Raw genomic sequence first — 17,337 nt, 5'->3', positions numbered from 1 at the left:
AGCTGAAAATGTGAGCCCACCCGTGGAGAAGGTAAACCACCAAAATCACAGTGTAAAAATATCTACTGTTTACTATGTAATGGCATTTAGATGAAATAGCACAAGATACTTGAAGTTTAAATAGTAATATCGATGGGGGCATATTACCATATAGGATGCTGGATGTGTTGTTTTAGATCTTTAGCTTTGATTGTGCAGCAATTGAACCTGAAGATTTCAATGAAGTCATGTCTGAGCTCATGATCCTGCTGAAGTCATGCTTTTTAATGTTTGCTCTTTGGCTTTACCTCTTTTGACTTCAACAAATTAAATATAATTTCCTGTCTGTTCCAGTAAAAAAGAAAAAAAATCTCTTGCACTTTGTATCTAATGTGCTTCATCCAAAAACTGATATCGCATATCTACAGGGACCCAGCCAAGAAATATAACAGCTTCTGGATTAATCAATTATATAGTCCTTGACATCAGGTCAGTGTTGAGAAATAATTCAGGGCATCAGCAGCAGCAGCAGCGCTGGAATAATCTGCTTTTAAAGTACAGTCTTTAGTATTGTTTATTCTTTCTTCAGTGCCGCCTCTGGCTGGCTTTTGATTGTGGTGTGAGGAGTTCGAGTGTTCAGCTCCAGTTTTTTCTGCTGTGGTGACAGTTAATTCTGAAATTATGCACCACCTGCAATAATCCATCCTGCTTACCCCGACTGTTGCAGAATTTCTTGTTCTCATATAATAATAATAATCTGTAGAACAGATATCCCGTTATCTACAGATATGACTTCCTCCCCTAATATAATAAGGTCTCATGTAAGCTCTCTGCTCTAAAGCAACTTTTCATTTCTTAAAATGCTGTAATTCATTTGGGACGATAGAGCCAATATTACGTTATATTTTAATGAGTATTTAGATCGTGACGCTTAAAAGCCACAAAGATAAGATGTGCCCTGTAGGATTCTGTACTTTGACCACTGTCTTCAAAAATAAGTCAATAATGTTGTTATCCTGACCTCACTCACACCCCACACCCACCTAACGGCAGCTTGAGACCAAACAAACATTGAAAGCATTGTCTACTGTACTGTATGAGTACAATCTACAACACACTAACAACATACTTAGCAGGCAAGGACTGTTTCCAAAGCACAAAACATGCCCCATTAAATTTTCATCACTTTACACTGATAAGACTAATAACAGGATCATCACGCCTGGTGGATTACTGGTGAATTCTGCTGTTTCGACTTTTGTGAAACGTGAAACACTTTGTAAGATTTTTTTAAAAAAAATCCCACTGCAGAGATTTGCAACTGATGAATAATTATTTAAACCTCTTGTTTATTTGACGGGAGAGAGGAAATATGAGCTCATTTTGAGTTTATTGGCAGCAACATTTTCCCACAGACATGTTTGCCACTACGCTGCATCACATCTTCATTCAACACTAAACTTAAACTGCTCAGCAGTTCGAGGCCTTCCATGGGATACTGTTCGTTTAATACTATGCTTTGTGTTTTCAATAGTGGGCTGTTTGGAACCTAAAATAAGCCAGTTTAGCAACTACACTGCTTTAATATAGAGCCATTATGTTGTTATAAGTGTAAACGTGGTTTAGCATCATTACTGTCTTGATCCCTCATTTCTTTATTCATTGACGGAGAAATGCAGCATATAAGGCAAAAACAGTGTCTTTCGAATTCTTGCAAGCTTGAAAGTCAATATTTGATATGACTGCTTTTATTCTTCAGCACAGCCTGAACTCTCAGTGTTTATTGTCATTCTTTAAGCAGTCTTTGAGAATAGTTCTGCAGGGTTCTTGACAGACATCCCAAAACTTTTCTTCAGCTGTTGGCTGCCTTTTGTTCTGTTCTCTGTCAAGATGATCTTACACTACATCACAGTACAGGTACAGGATGTGGGGAGGCCAGTCGGTGACTATAGTGTTCTGTCCAGACAAGACAGAAATGAAAAACACTGATAGATCTCAGAAAGCCTGGAGAACTATTGCTCAAGAGCACTTTAGAAATTACAACAAGGTTGGATCCTTGCAAGCATAAAATAAAGAAACGAGGCATTACTCAAGACTTTTGCACAGTGCTGACAGCAGAGGTCTTGCTGACAGTATCAATGTCTGATGTGCGTTAATGCCTCCTGATAACAGATACAGGATTTTTAAATGGTACGCTGACATTAGTCTATAGACAAGCTCATAATTTCCAGCGAGAAATCTAAATTCTGATTCATGTTGTACTTTGTAGAGTTGGACACAAGACAAGGTTAAAAGGGACTCGCTATATTACGTGCAGACTGCTTTATTTAAAGATGATCTCTTTCTTATTCTCTACCCACATCTGCTCGTCCTTTAGTCAGCATTTTTGTCAGCTCATCACACACGTACACACATACAGTATATCTTGCCTGCTCTGTGTTGAAAGGAGCAGGGCATTGTCCAGTCTGTCAGTTATTTCATTTGGAAATATCAGAATTGTGCCATGTGATATAAAAGTCACCTGCCAAAGTTCACAGACACTCTTATCATTTGGGACTCAGATTAAAAAACCAGACACCCTTTAACCTGTGATTTCTAATAATACAATAAATCACACACACACACTCATATTTATTCTCACGTCTCACTTGGTAATAAAAATATATCTAAGAATTTTAAAACGATCATTAAGACTGTTCTCAATAGTACTGACGGCCTGAAAGGCAGACACTGAAGGAAGACACTTGGATGATTCCTTGCCAACAATTAAAAGCAGCTCCAGGAGATGGTTGGGTTTTGAAAACCACAGCTCAGCCAGCCAAAGGCACCACATGTACAGCTCCTGTACCTAACAGTATAAGTAAAAACAACCATGATGGGTGAAATGCTTGGATTCAAAATCATAATCCTAAAAGTAACCAGTAACGGTGCGAGACTTACTTAACACTACTTTTACATCTCTGAAGACAAAAGAAGGAAATTCCCGCTGATTTTGTGCTGCCTGTATGGAGTGTACTGTTTAAAAAATGAAATGAATCCTGCAGTTTTTGCTTCCGTTCTTTTACAGTGTTGCCAGTATAATGTTGTAATCTGACTTCAACCTATGACTCTATTTGAGAAAGTTTCGGGCCTTGCACAAATCCCAACACCTCATATGCAACAACTGCAATGTTCACATGTAGCCCCAGAGGAAGGGCAACAGTCTAAATCCAAGGTTCCCAGAGCGAGGCCCGTGTGCCAGCTGTGGGCCCACGTTCATGTTTCGCTCCACAGTCATGCACCAGGTGAAAAAAGAACCAAGGGAGCAACTTTTCCTTTCTGGCAGTCATTGCAGAATAAATCATTTACAATTACAGGTGAGGTCAAGATGTCTTGGCTGTGTGGCCTCGGTTGGCTTCTTTGATAATCATGACTAAATAAACACAGAAAACTTTCCCTTTTTTCAGACTACATTAGACTTCACCGTGTAAGCATGAGTCAGCCTAACTGTCGTTTCAAAGAGAGATTGTTCTCAGACACTGAAGCTGAAAGAGCTACACATGAAATCTTTAATACATGAATATGTGAGATTACACAACTGCTTCTGAACTCTAAATATCCAAATGAACCGAACACATTATTAGAGTTTCATGATGAATTTTAATGCACTCGTAGAACATCTTTCATTTGATCTGAGATTTTAAAGACAGCCTTTCCAGCTTACATGTTTGGGCTTTATTGAGACAGGACATGTTTAAACACAGACCTCTGCAATAGCCTTGAGTCACATGGAGCTCCTGCTCAGCCCGGTGCGAGCGTACAAACAATCACTTTGTCTTTAGTTAAAGGATGAGCTGTGAGCAGGTGTACAGAATCTGCAGCACCAGAGCTTTACAAAGAGGCGTCCAATTCCACCCAGGCCTTGTTGCACTTTAGACAAAGTTCAGGTGTGTGTCTTTGTCTACTCCATAGTTGCCTTTGTGCTCCTCAAACAGATTGCTGAGTTCATCCATGTACAGCTGGTGGAGAGCATCAAGTTCCTCGGCAGTTGGCTTTGCTTTCTTCTCCACTTTGATTGGCCGCCCAACTGCAGAGATGTGACAAAGTGCTTTATGTACTTTGTTTAGTTACAGTATGTTTAAGATGTTTACTGAGCGTGCGGACTGCGTGCCAGCCAGTTACAAAGGACGGTGTGTTTGTTCTCACAGCGAATCTCCCTCTATATCTGATCGCCATTACTCACATGCACCGAAACTGAACTCAGTGACGTCAGTTACTTCTCACAAAGTTGAAAACTTATTGGGAAGTGCAAGGATGCTTTACTATATGTTTTTACCTGAGGGAAGATATCTATTAGGCCTTTAGAGTGTTAATATACACTGCTGCCCAAGTATCCATCCAGCTGCACGTAGTGATGGTGGAGTAAAGCTGCTTACTCACCTACTGTGTTGATAGGTTTTCTGTAGGGCATAAGGCCGAAGGAGTACTGGAAAATGCCTCGTGCATGGAAGAGAGGAAGAGAGACACCCATGATCTTTTGCAGGTTTTCCTGCAACCATCGAAGCCAGGTTCCCCTCGGGTTTTCCACCTGGTCATACACTTCATTCTCCCCAAAAGAGAAGACTGGTACCAGATGAGCTCTGGGAAAAAATGGTTGAGCTCTATTGGTTTCTTATTTCTAACTGATCTCATAGCAGAATATGCGCTTTCCCAGGAAATTCCATGCAAGTCACTTGAATAAGTTTCAGGAGTCAAGCTACAAAAAACCCCTAAAATGAATAGATTGACAATCTTTTTAATAAGCAAAACCATTTCAGAGGCGTAGATGGAGCAGAATTTTCCACATTGCCTCAGGGGTGGCTGATCTTACCCATACTCCATGGCCATTTTGATGAAGCCTTTTTTATGGGCCAAGAGTACATTGAAAGTGCCTGGGTGGGCATCAAGGGCCTCTGGTGCCCCTCCAACAGCTATCACAATAGCATTTCCACCTTTCTTTTTGCAGAGTGGATAAGTGGCACTCTCTTTGTCTGAAGGAATCAGGCCTGCAATGTTGTAACAGAAGGAAAAAATATTTAAAGTGTTCAAATACAATATGTTTATTTTAACATACATAAAAAAGAAGAATGGGAAATATGATTGAAATGTCAATAGCTCAAACCTCCACACATGATGTAGTCTCTGAAGAATGGAGCTCTGAACCAAAGAGGCAACATGAGCAGGTAGCTGGTGATGCCTGGAAACAGCTGTCTGAAGCCTGTCGAGTAGGTGCAGAAGTTGGTAAAGGCTCCTGCCACCAGCACACCATGGGGATGGAAGCCAAGGATGTAGTTATGCCTGGGATCTAAGTCAGCCGTCTTCACCAACTGAAGGGAGGGGAAAGATGATATTTGTAGATGTATACATAGTCAAGAGTGCATGCAGACATACTCGGGATGATAATGGCCACCAGAATCATGGTAAACCGTTTAATCCTCATCAGCCTAAGAGCTGTTTTGGACTTTGCGTTGCAGTTGCTTGGCTCTGGCTGCAGTCCAAACATGTGCCTCAATATCTCAGTTTCAACACAATGTCTTTGACCCTCTGAACCTTCCCTCATCTCCCCTGCCTGAGGCTTCAGGACTCGATTGGGTATGACTTTAACAGCCACACTGGCAGGATGAAGTACTGTATGTGAAACCTTTGAAATTGCCCGTATTTCTGCACAAAAAGCATCATAAATATATAAATATTATACAGTATATACTACAAGTAAATGGTATATTGCAAGTGTGGTTTCATAGATCTGGCCATATTTGACATGAATAGCAAGAAGGGGGACCTAAACTGCAAAAACCCCAAAACCCAACAACAGGAAAACGACAAACTTTCACTTAGGTTGAAAGCAAGACACAGGTACAGATAATCCAGACAACGAGGCGGGGCGAAGTAAGACTGAACACACAAAAAAACAGGAAATCAGTCATAGCTAAACTGGGAAATGCAGACACATACATTAACTTAACTTATGGGGTTGACACAAGGAGATATAACAGAAAACACTGAGCGAACACTATGTTTTAAAAAATATTCCAGACCATCCAAATCATTGAATTAAGTTTTCCGATAACTTCCATGGCTACAGGTGTGTAAAATCAATCATCTAGGCATGCAGACTGCTTCTACAAACATTCGTGAAAGAATAGGTCATGTGATGGGGTGGGCCAGGGTCACGCAGTGGTTTCCCCGAGTCAGAATTTTTAACTGGTATCTCCCTCAACTCAGAAAGTCACTGCAGGCTCTACCAGCTCCAGCTTTGTTGCCTCCCAAAGTTAACAATCCAGGATGGCAGCAGTGAGCATAAAAAGTAATAAAATTGTTGTTGTTTTGTTTTTGTTTGTTTTTTAAATTATTTATTTATGTATTTATCCTTAAGTTCTGTTATTGAAGTTTAAAATGAAATGGCCCACACATTTTTTCACACGTAGGCTGATGTGATGATCCACATGATCAATAGCAGATCAACGCGCCTCAGGGGACGAGCACCACTCAGGGTTTAATAACTTGGACTCACCACCATTTTTATAACCTAAGAAGCCTCTTGGATGAACCATCAAATCAAATCAAAATGTATTTATATAGCACATATAACCATGAATATCTTCCTGGAGGCGTCCAGCTGTTTTCTTTTTTCAAGCTATTTTTCATGTTTTGTTATCAGCTGTACCAACGACGCATTTCTTCTCTAAACTCTACATATAGGACATTTCCTTCCTTTACAAAGTGTGCAGGCTAGGCCCAGAAGCCCGTTCAACCAGAGTTCAACCAGAGACTAAAAATGACCAGAGGCTCCACTTGTATAATTCCTCCTCGTTCTGTTGAAGTTTAGCAACTGTTTCACAGCAATTTCATTGCTGGGTATTGCAAAAGATTTTCTGACTGCGATTGTTTTATTACATGTCTTCACATTCAAGCTTCCAGTAGACATTTTCTGCCCACTATTGCCTCTGTCGTCCAGATTTTATGCAATGCAGAGTTCAAGTTTCCACATCACAACTGTGTCTAATGCCAACTGGATCCCAGAGATACACACATGTTTTATCATGTTGCACAGGTGTTTTATTATCTATTAATCCTCATTTTTATGCCTTTTTTAGTCTGTTCACATCTACTGATGCTGTTTTGTTTTTAAAAAAAATAGTAATATTTTGGAATGCTAGAGGGCTTATGTAGCTTTATTAACTCCAGCCAAGAGTCCTAAAGAAAGTAAGTAAAAATACTGAAGGTGTCACTGGACCTACTTTACCTGAGAGCTGAGCTGGGACATGCTCTGGTCATGAAAAGGAGAGCTGATGCTGTTACATGACACTTTTGGCTGGTTGTCTGTTTATTTCAGATATTTTATATTGGGGTTAAAATGACCCTGATTGGTGTCATCATGTAAATAAAACACAAATAACATAACTGACATTACAAGATGTTTCAAATTCAGCTTGATGCAAGCAAACAACAGTTCCTTATCTTTTAAGTAGGGCCTAAAGTTAAAGCATGAATACATGCACCTCTAATTTCAGCGCAGCACTTGATGAAAGGAATCAGGGGATATCCTGCATGTACCAAATTTCATTACACAAAAATGAAGGAGAAATGGTAAAAACAGTGAAGAACAATTAATCATTGACTTGTCTGAGAGGTTCTGCAATATGCTCATGTGCCAGAAAATAACCAGGACCGTTTGAATAAAAAATACTGCACTTGCAGTGTTTTTCAGATATTAGGAGCACCTTCCCTTCATTTAGCTTTTAGCATTCTAGGCTCCCAGCACACTGTTAAAAAGGTCAAAATACAGTTGGCACTGCCCACAGCGCTACTCTACTGCCAACCAGGAGGTCAGAGATTCAGGTGTGATGTGTTAATAGTTACATGGAGAAAGTAGCCTCAAACAGAGATAAGGAGCACGTTGCAGAGGTTTGGCAGGTTCAAGTTTTCTAACCCTTCATGCACATAGAAGGTTTTACAGCATGAAAACAAAATATCTTCCTGAAACCTTTTAAACATAAATGTTACCTGTTTTTTCTTTTTAATGCTGGCTAACATAGATGTCTCCCGAACATAACTCTAGAATAAATATGGAAATATTCTGAGTTTCAAAAGTGATTTCAGAAGCGTGCCTAATGATTGCAGTGGATGTCTGCTGAGTCACTGAAAGACTTTTGCAATGCTTCAAATTTCCACTTCACAGCTGTGTTCTGCCAACTGGACCAGGGCTGTCTTCCAAAGTGTTTGTGGCTCACATCTTAAAGTACAGAAGATTTCAGCTGGGTTTTGAGGAGCTACCCTTTATTCACGTGAAAAAAGCACTTAATAAAATATAATACTAAAAGGTGAGCACAATGGGGGCCCATCGTGTTTCCAAAGGCGATAAGTGTCCAGGGTTGCTCACTTCAAGTTTATATAAAAGTTGAAATGAACATCTTGTACTTCCATATATTTGTCACTTGGCAGGAAGGTTAAAGAGATGTGCCAGTGTTTACACATGACAAAGGTCATCTTGCTATTTGCAAGGTAAAAGACTTCTGGTGTCACAGAAACACTGGATATTAGCAATATTTAATAAAAAACACTCTCTGATTATCAACAATAAAATCTCGAGGAAGATAAGCAGCTCTGTCTCAAACCTTTTTCTTGGGATTCTCCTTTAATGCTGGAGATGTTCTTTTTGTTGGAATTGGTGAATATAGACGGATGCTGAGTCTCTGAATTCATTCCCCAGCTCTTCTCCATTGGTTGGAGCTTCATTGAGCTGCTTATGCAGCTTATTTTGCTCTTTGGCAAGTAAATTATGAGCCACTGTGTTTGTGATCAATCCTCGCAAACTTAGTGATATTTCTCTGTAATGTTTGAAGCGACACAAGTGAAAAGCTCCATGATGTCGTTTGTTTAGTCCGCTAAAAATAAGCACTCCCTTCACTGATCTGTGCGTGAGATTCATACTCAAGACAACACTTTTCTTTTATCAGGCAATCATCTCAGAACCAGTTTCAGTCATTTGATACAGTTTTTCCAGTAATGTTTTCTCTTTATTATTTCTTAATGAATAAGGGTGCATTCACACAGATTTTAAAGCTTTCTCAGATTGTAATAGATCACATGAAGGTTGTGAGTAAAGCTTATATAAGCAAGTCATGTTACTGGACCTTCGTGGAGCTGATTGTTGGTGTCCGTGCTGTGGAGACCTGCTGCAGGTGGCTCCCAAAGTTAAACATTAGCTCCAGTTCCACTGATGAGGCACTAAGTAAGCGAAGTGTCTATCGTAGTGTCACCAAGACCTGCTGTCGAGCCTTCATCATTACATAATCTGTGTTTCTATCATTCCTGCCAAGATAGTTTTCAAAAGGATAAATATCTACTTTTCCCAAATTCCCAGGTGGACCTAGCTCCACACTGCATCTTCCGCTGCATTAGTGGAAAGGTATTCATAGATGTACCCTGGGGAAGTTTTGTGGGAAGACAATCATGGCAGATAAAGTCTGTGGGCTACACAGGAGTATCACCCCAAATCACTTGTGAGAAAGTGCTTTTCCATAACCACTGACAACTTCAGGACTTGGTAACTTGGTGGTGGCGTCAGGATTAAATGTGGTTTATCGTCATAAAGATGCAAAAATATGTTTTGTAGCCTGAAAATGACGCCATGTGTGCCTCTGTAATTGCCTTCAGATACATTTGAATTTGCGTCACTATCTCGTCTACATGCATTTTTGTCCTTTTAGAAACCAAGACACTCACATCAGCTGGTGAGCTTTCAGCCTGAGCTGGTGACGGTGTATTAGAAACGGTGGGCAAAGACACGCTAATGAAAGGAATTAGGAAACTTTAAATAACACATCTTCTCTCTACCCTCACACGGACTCCTTGTTTCGGGCCCAATGTGGCAGTCAGATGATGCTGGGCAGAATTCAGTTTGAACTAGATGGCACAAAACATTCTTGGTTTTTTTTTCTTAGAAATTTTTTTCTAAGAAATTATTTAATATATGAAATTCAAAATATTCACACGAATATATATATATATATATATATATATATATATATATATATATATATATATATATATATATATATATATATATCATTAGAGGCCTCGTGTGAATATTTTGAATTTCATATATATATACCAAGGGCTCAGAGAAGAGCTCGAGAGGATGTGGAGGGTGAAGGTAACGGTGGTCCCCGTGGTAATCGGAGCACTAGGTGCGGTGACTCCCAAGCTAGGCGAGTGGCTCCAGCAGATCCCGGGAATAACATCGGAGATCTCTGTCCAGAAGAGCGCAGTCCTGGGAACAGCTAAGATACTGCGCAGGACCCTCAAGCTCCCAGGCCTCTGGTAGAGGACCCGAGCTTGAAGGATAAACCGCCCGCAGGGGCGTGCTGGGTGTTTTTTTTTATATATATATATATATGAATGTGTGTGTGAATGGGTGGATGACTGGATACGTAAAGCGCTTTGGGGTCCTTAGGGACTAGTAAGGCGCTATATAAATACAGGCCATTTACCATATATATATATATATATATATATGATATGGTTCACATCTACTGGCTGAAGAAGCTGACTGCACTCCACGAGCACCTGGCAGCACAAATGAACCAGTTGCTAGTTAACGAGAGACACCCAGAATGGCTAACCGAAGGCCGGACAGTCCTGATCCTCAAGGACCCCAAGAAGGGACCGGTCCCCTCCAACTACCGACCAATAACCTGCCTCAGTACCACGTGGAAGCTCCTGTCAGGCATCATAGCGGCTAAGATGAACAGGCACATGGGTCAATACATGAGCGGGACACAGAAAGGAATTGGCAAGAATACCAGAGGCGCAAAACACCAGCTACTGGTAGACAGAACAATCAGCCGAGACTGCAAGACCAGACTGACCAACCTGTGCACTGCCTGGATTGATTACAAGAAGGCCTATGACTCAATGCCCCACAGCTGGATACTGGAATGCCTAGAATTGTACAAGATCAATGGGACCCTAAGAGCCTTCATCAGGAACTCAATGGGGATGTGGCGTACAACACTAGAGGCCAACTCCAAGCCCATAGCACAAGTCACCATCAAGTGCGGGATCTACCAAGGAGATGCTCTGTCCCCACTGCTGTTCTGCATAGGCCTGAACCCCCTCAGTGAGATCATTAACAAGACTGGCTACGGATACCGACTACGGAACGGAGCAGTTGTCAGCCACCTCCTGTACATGGATGACATCAAGCTGTATGCCAAGAGTGAACGAGACATCGATTCACTGATCCACACTACCAGGCTATACAGCAATGACATCGGGATGTCGTTCGGACTGGAGAAGTGTAGTCGGATGGTAACAAAGAGAGGGAAGGTAGTCAGAACTGAGGGGATTGAACTACCAGAAGGCAACATTGCAGACATAGAGGACAGTTACAAGTACTTGGGGATCCCGCAGGCGAATGGGAACCATGAAGAGGCCGCTAGAAAAGCTGCAACCACCAAGTACCTGCAGAGGGTCAGGCAAGTCCTGAGGAGTCAGCTGAATGGTAAGAACAAGATCCGGGCCATCAACACGTACGCCCTGCCCGTGATCAGGTACCCTGCTGGGGTAATAAGCTGGCCAAAGGAGGAGATAGAAGCCACTGACATAAAGACAAGAAAGCTCCTTACCATGCATGGAGGGTTTCACCCCAAGTCCAGCACCCTGAGGCTGTACGCTAAGCGGAAGGAAGGGGGCCGGGGACTGGTGAGTGTCAGCACCACAGTCCAGGATGAGACAACGAACATCCAAGAATACATTGGGAAGATGGCCCCAACTGACCGAGTGCTCAGTGAATACCTCAGGCAGCAGAAACCCAAGAAAGAGGAGGGAGACGAGGAACCATCATGGAAGGACAGGCCCCTGCACGGTATGTACCACCGGCAGATAGAGGAGGTGGCTGATATCCAGAAATCCTACCAGTGGCTGGACAAAGCTGGACTGAAAGACAGCACAGAGGCACTAATCATGGCAGCACAAGAACAAGCTCTGAGCACAAGATCCATAGAGGCTGGGGTCTATCACACCAGGCAAGACCCCAGGTGCAGGCTGTGTAAAGATGCCCCAGAGACAATCCAGCACATAACAGCAGGGTGCAAGATGCTAGCAGGCAAGGCATACATGGAACGCCATAACCAAGTGGCCGGCATAGTGTACAGGAACATCTGTGCCGAGTATAACCTGGAAGTCCCGAGGTCAAAATGGGAGATGCCCCCAAGGGTGGTGGAGAATGACCGAGCTAAGATCCTGTGGGACTTCCAGATACAGACGGACAAAATGGTGGTGGCTAACCAACCGGACATAGTGGTGGTAGACAAACAGAAGAAGACGGCCGTAGTGATCGATGTAGCGGTTCCGAATGACAGCAATATCAGGAAGAAGGAACACGAGAAGCTGGAGAAATACCAAGGGCTCAGAGAAGAGCTCGAGAGGATGTGGAGGGTGAAGGTAACGGTGGTCCCCGTGGTAATCGGAGCACTAGGTGCGGTGACTCCCAAGCTAGGCGAGTGGCTCCAGCAGATCCCGGGAACAACATCGGAGATCTCTGTCCAGAAGAGCGCAGTCCTGGGAACAGCTAAGATACTGCGCAGGACCCTCAAGCTCCCAGGCCTCTGGTAGAGGACCCGAGCTTGAAGGATAAACCGCCCGCAGGGGCGTGCTGGGAATTTTATATATACATATGTGTGTGTGTGTGTGTGTGTGTGTGTGTGTGTGTATTACTTGTTATTATTATTATTGATGTGCAGACAAAGTTTTAGTGATTTTGTGTCCGATACTATTTGTTGTATTTATTATTAATATTCATGTCACTGTATTTAAAATTATTTTCAGTATTGTATTTTTTTGTTAAATGTATCACGATCATGTTTCTAATCCAAGGAGCCCCAAGTGTGACATATTTTATGGCCGACTGCACGTTGACATAGCTGACCTATAGATAAAGGACAAGCTTTCATATTGCTCGTCTATTGGACAATAATAGCCAATGACTTGAGCAAATATACTGGTCAGTTTCTATTGTGTTTTCATGCATAGCTTCGAGGGCTTCTTCACGTAAAGACAGATATGACCCACTTACAGCACTACAGATAGTTTCAAAATGAAACATCTACAATCACTTTCTGTTAAGATGTAAAGCTTTCTAGGAGGAAAATAAGTTGATCTTTATGATTATTTTTAGTAATCATAAGTTTTAGATTTCAGTGAAACATTTATTTAAAGTAATTTTAAGGAATCCACCCATAGAATAAAAACCCAAACAAATAAACTTCAGTATAAATGTTTTTTAGCAAGTCTTTATGAACACTTATACGGGGTTTGTGCTAAAACAACAACAGCTTCATTGTTGTTTCACGTTGTCTTATCAGCTCGGTCCAAAGTATCAGTCACATCCAGGGGCGAGCAGTCGATCCATGTAATGAAGCAGATGTTGTTAATAGAGTTTTTGTTCTCTGTGAATTTCACAGAAAAGGTCTTCTGCCGTTATTTGTCATGGTTAAAAAAATAAGCCAGGAGTCACTTCATAGTCGTGTAGACAAAATACTACTCATCCATGCTGTCACAAGAGGGCGTGATGTAACACAAGAGGGGAGCCTGTAACGCACAATCAGGGCTTGGCAACGCAGCGTTTATTTACAGCAGCTTCTCTCATGGATCGTGGGTTTTTCACCCACGTTTCAGTTTCATATTATTTTTTGATTCCTGCGTTTATTGAGTTTTAAGTTCTTTTGCATTTTACATTCTTTCCTAATAGCTCCTGTTTTCTGGTTGGCTTCATTACACTTATATTCTCAGGCCTTCTCAGTTTATTTTTTATTTTTTTACCTTTGACAATTTAGTTTTTGCTTGTGGTTCATATTTCATTCTTTGAGTTTCACTTCATACTTCTGTGTGCTCCTGTAGTTTGTCACGTCTCCATCTCTGTGTTAACCTTATATCAGATTACATCCTGTTTTATTTTGGTAGTCTTTTGTCCCTCATGTCTTGTCTCTTCTTTTTTTCCCTTTTTCTCCTTATCAAGTAAGTTTCACCGAGCTGTTCTTTCGTCCCCTAATTAGCCCCTTGTGTGTATATAGTCCTGTCTTTATTTTGTTATGTACGACTGTTCCCCCGCTTTGCGCTCTGGTGTTGGTCCCTGGGCTTTTGGTTTTATTTTTATGCTTTCAGTTTGTTTATCTTCTTTCAAAACAAACAAATATTTGAAATATTTTTATTGAGATGTGGATTTTTATTAGACTTTTTAGTATTGAATGAATACACTACCGGTCAAAAGTTTTGGAACACAATTTTTCCAATTTTTGTAATTGAAAGTTGTGCAGTTTAATGTCTCATTTAACTTGAAATGAAAGCCAAGTACAAATAAGCAACTGGAGTTAAAAAAACAGAAATGACTTCTGACTCAAAGTAGCCTCCTTTAGCAGATATAACAGCTGAACACACCCGTGACATTCTTTCTACGACAGAAATCAAATATTCTTCAGAAAGTTTTTCCCATATTTGTTGCAGAAGTTCCCATAAATGTTGACCTTGTAAGTTGCTTTGCTTTCTCTCTTCTGTCCAGTTAATCCCAAACCAGCTCGATGGGGTTTGAGTCTGGAGACTGTGCTGCTGTTTTCAAGCTCACCATCTTGTTCTTTTTTCCTGAGGTAGTTCTGGCACAGCTTGGACTTGGAACCATCCTTTCATCTACTCGCCTGCAAAGATCCTGCTTGATGAACCAAAGATTTCAAATTTTGATTCATCCATCCATAATACCTTCCTCCAGTCTTCAGTAGTCCAGTGGCCGTGTTTCATGGCCCAGACAAGCCTCCTTGTCTTATTCTGATGTTTTAGCATTGTTCTGTCAAACCTGCAGCTTGAAGTCTTCTCTTCACAGTTGAAACTGAGACTTGCTTACTACGACTACTGTTGTCCCGTGAGCCCCTTATCACCCAAGCTGTTAACTCAGTCCTCTGATTCAGTTGTGTCTTTGGGTCTGCAGACCTCTACCTGTCAGATTTTGCTCCAGTTTCTTCTGATGTTTAGGGAAACTGTAGTCACCGACACCTGACTTTCATTGCAGTTTCTCTGTAGGACAGACCTATTTTTAAGTGTTATAAAGGTCTGTGTCTCTTCCATTGTTAATCACCTTTTTCTCACCATTTTTGTAGCAACACACTACTTTCAGCAGTACAATACTGTTCAACTGATGCTCACGAGGGCCTGGTACCACAGTGTGTTCCAGCACGGCTTTCATGCAGACAGAAGAGGCTGTAAGTAATCCAGAAAAGTTGGAAACCTGTAGGAATTAGTAGCACCAGCTTTCGAGACTTGATCAACCTTCATTGCTGCAGAACAGCTTTAAATTATTAACACATGTTGTTCCTGAAAAAGGTATTTTTGTAGAATTCTGAAATGGACATGATTGTTCAGTTTTGGGTAACCTTACCTTTTTTTTTTATTTCTGGCTGTTCACCTCTTACCTTTTCATTGGACTTGAACGACTGGAATTGCAAAAAGGTTGAGGTGTTCTAAAACTTTTGACCAGTAGTGTATGCACATTTTTTAACTCATATATTTAGCTATGAGTGTCACTTATCACTGTATAACACTGTCACAGTACCTAATTACAACAGGAAACAGAGGAGTGTCCTCCATCTGTGGATCATTTGTTGCCAAGGACATAGATAAGAAGCATTCCTCATTGCAGGCTGGAGATTAGATCAGATGACCTGGCAGATGTTCTGATGTCCTACTCTCTTGCACAAGCGAATCCTCCACATATTGATTTTCTGTCTCCTTATGGAAGCAATGTGCCTGCACAAAAAATAGATGACGCAAAAACAAGAAGTCTAAAGCTTTCTCTTACCTTGATGGGAAAGTAATCACGCATGTATTCCCAAACTTTGAGGCTGCACAGGAAGGGCGACCTGTTGCCTCCACGTGCAGGAGTGTCATAATCAAAGTACCACCAGACAGCATACAGCACGCTGAGCAGCCAGTAGCGAGTGAACATCAGGTAAAAGAACAGGAAGATGCAGGTGGGTGCTGAGACGAGAAGGACATTCACTAACACAACAGACACTAAATGATTGGTAACTATATCAGAGTTAGCCATGATAGCGTATGCATAAATTGGACTCTGTTCAGGGGGGAGACCATCTCAGAGTCTTGAAGTCCTTTACAGATTTACAGATATGTATTAGAAGTGCCAATCTTGGTTTTATAACTGTATATTTGCTATCACTCTCATTTTTATTGCTTTCAGGACGCTTCGAATCAATATTTTTAATCTCTCTTGGCGAAAAAAGACAAATAGCATGAAGGCAAATAATCAAAGCTCGTGTTTAGCATGGACACTGAAATACTAGTTATCACAAACCTAGCTATGAATGACTTGTATCACCTGCTGCACCAGGGAGCTCATAAACTAGTTACAGAGATGGTGAAGTGGCTAAGAATACAAATGTAAACTTGAACAGAGCCAGTGGGATAAAGTGTGGCAGCAAATATTAACAGGGTTCTGTGGCTGTGTCAAAAAATAAAAAAGCTTGGAAACCTGAATTAAGGAGCTCTGTTCTCCAGAACTACAAAAACAACAGGCGGATGAAATGACTTGGATGGATGCTCTTCTGTCTGGCTCCCTCTTCTGGCCATGCAGAACTACAGCTCACGTAAAACAAAGGTTCTCTCTGTTTTGCACTAATTGTGACTTTATCAAAAGCAGCTAAACAAGCATGTTTATGTTTCACAACAATAATATTAATGTGAAAATCTTCATTTATCCTTTTACTTCTTTAGCAGAGTCATTCTTGCATCCTTCCATCATCTACAGGTTTCCCAATTTAACTCACACAGAAAAGTCAACACTCACCCAGACCAAGGAAGGTGAAGACCCACTGCAGCACCATGGCAGTCTGCAGTCTCCTGTGGAGGGGTATAGCCATGGGGGCAAAATTAATTTTCATGATTTCCACAAGAGAAGAAATCCAAACTACGGCGCTGCAGTGGAGGCAAAGAGGAAGAGCGAGAGAAGGAGGTCCAAAGTCTGCTCCTGTCACCTCTCCACCAGCATTTCCTATTGACCGGCTTATCTCAAAAGCTTAGCAAAGACTTTGATTTGCCAGTCCATATCTATGCAATCTGACTTTTGAACAAGCAAGTAATGCACTACACAGAGATCCCCAGCAAAGAACAACAAGCCACAAAGCTGTGGACTTCCTGCAGAGCATTGAAGGCAATCACTGGCTAGCATGGCCATGCTGTATGCATATAAGTGTTTATATTTGTAAAGGCTCCATCTTTTTGTTAGAAAAAATTATACATTTCTTGTCACATGGGGTCTATGGGGTCAGCGCT

The 17,337-nt window shown here is 41.4% G+C and overlaps 1 protein-coding gene across 1 annotated transcript; it reads right to left on the bottom strand.

Annotated features, from left to right (window-relative positions):
- Positions 1-3,595: 3,595 nt before the first annotated feature.
- Positions 3,596-17,050, bottom strand: mogat2 (monoacylglycerol O-acyltransferase 2). Its single transcript, XM_004561627.2, has 6 exons — positions 16,853-17,050; positions 15,848-16,026; positions 5,120-5,324; positions 4,829-5,003; positions 4,399-4,598; positions 3,596-4,045 (listed from the first exon to the last, which is right to left on the bottom strand). Exons 1-6 carry the CDS (start codon positions 16,944-16,946, stop codon positions 3,891-3,893), a joined length of 1,008 nt encoding a protein of 335 aa, XP_004561684.1. The 5' UTR covers positions 16,947-17,050; the 3' UTR covers positions 3,596-3,890.
- Between the last annotated feature and the right edge of the window lie 287 nt (positions 17,051-17,337).

Source organism: Maylandia zebra, linkage group LG10, assembly GCF_041146795.1.
Source record: "Maylandia zebra isolate NMK-2024a linkage group LG10, Mzebra_GT3a, whole genome shotgun sequence".
Classification (NCBI taxonomy): domain Eukaryota; kingdom Metazoa; phylum Chordata; class Actinopteri; order Cichliformes; family Cichlidae; genus Maylandia; species Maylandia zebra.
This window is presented reverse-complemented; position numbering and strand designations above follow the sequence as displayed.

Bases quoted from the DNA above. Each gene is read 5' to 3' on its own strand.
- mogat2 (XM_004561627.2), bottom strand. From the start codon at position 16,946: ATGAAAATTAATTTTGCCCCCATGGCTATACCCCTCCACAGGAGACTG. The intron at 16,027-16,852 runs GTGAGTGTTGAC...TTCTCGTCTCAG, and splicing joins CTTCACCTTCCTTGGTCTGG to CACCCACCTGCATCTTCCTG. The intron at 5,004-5,119 runs GTTTGAGCTATT...ACAACATTGCAG, and splicing joins AGACTACATCATGTGTGGAG to GCCTGATTCCTTCAGACAAA.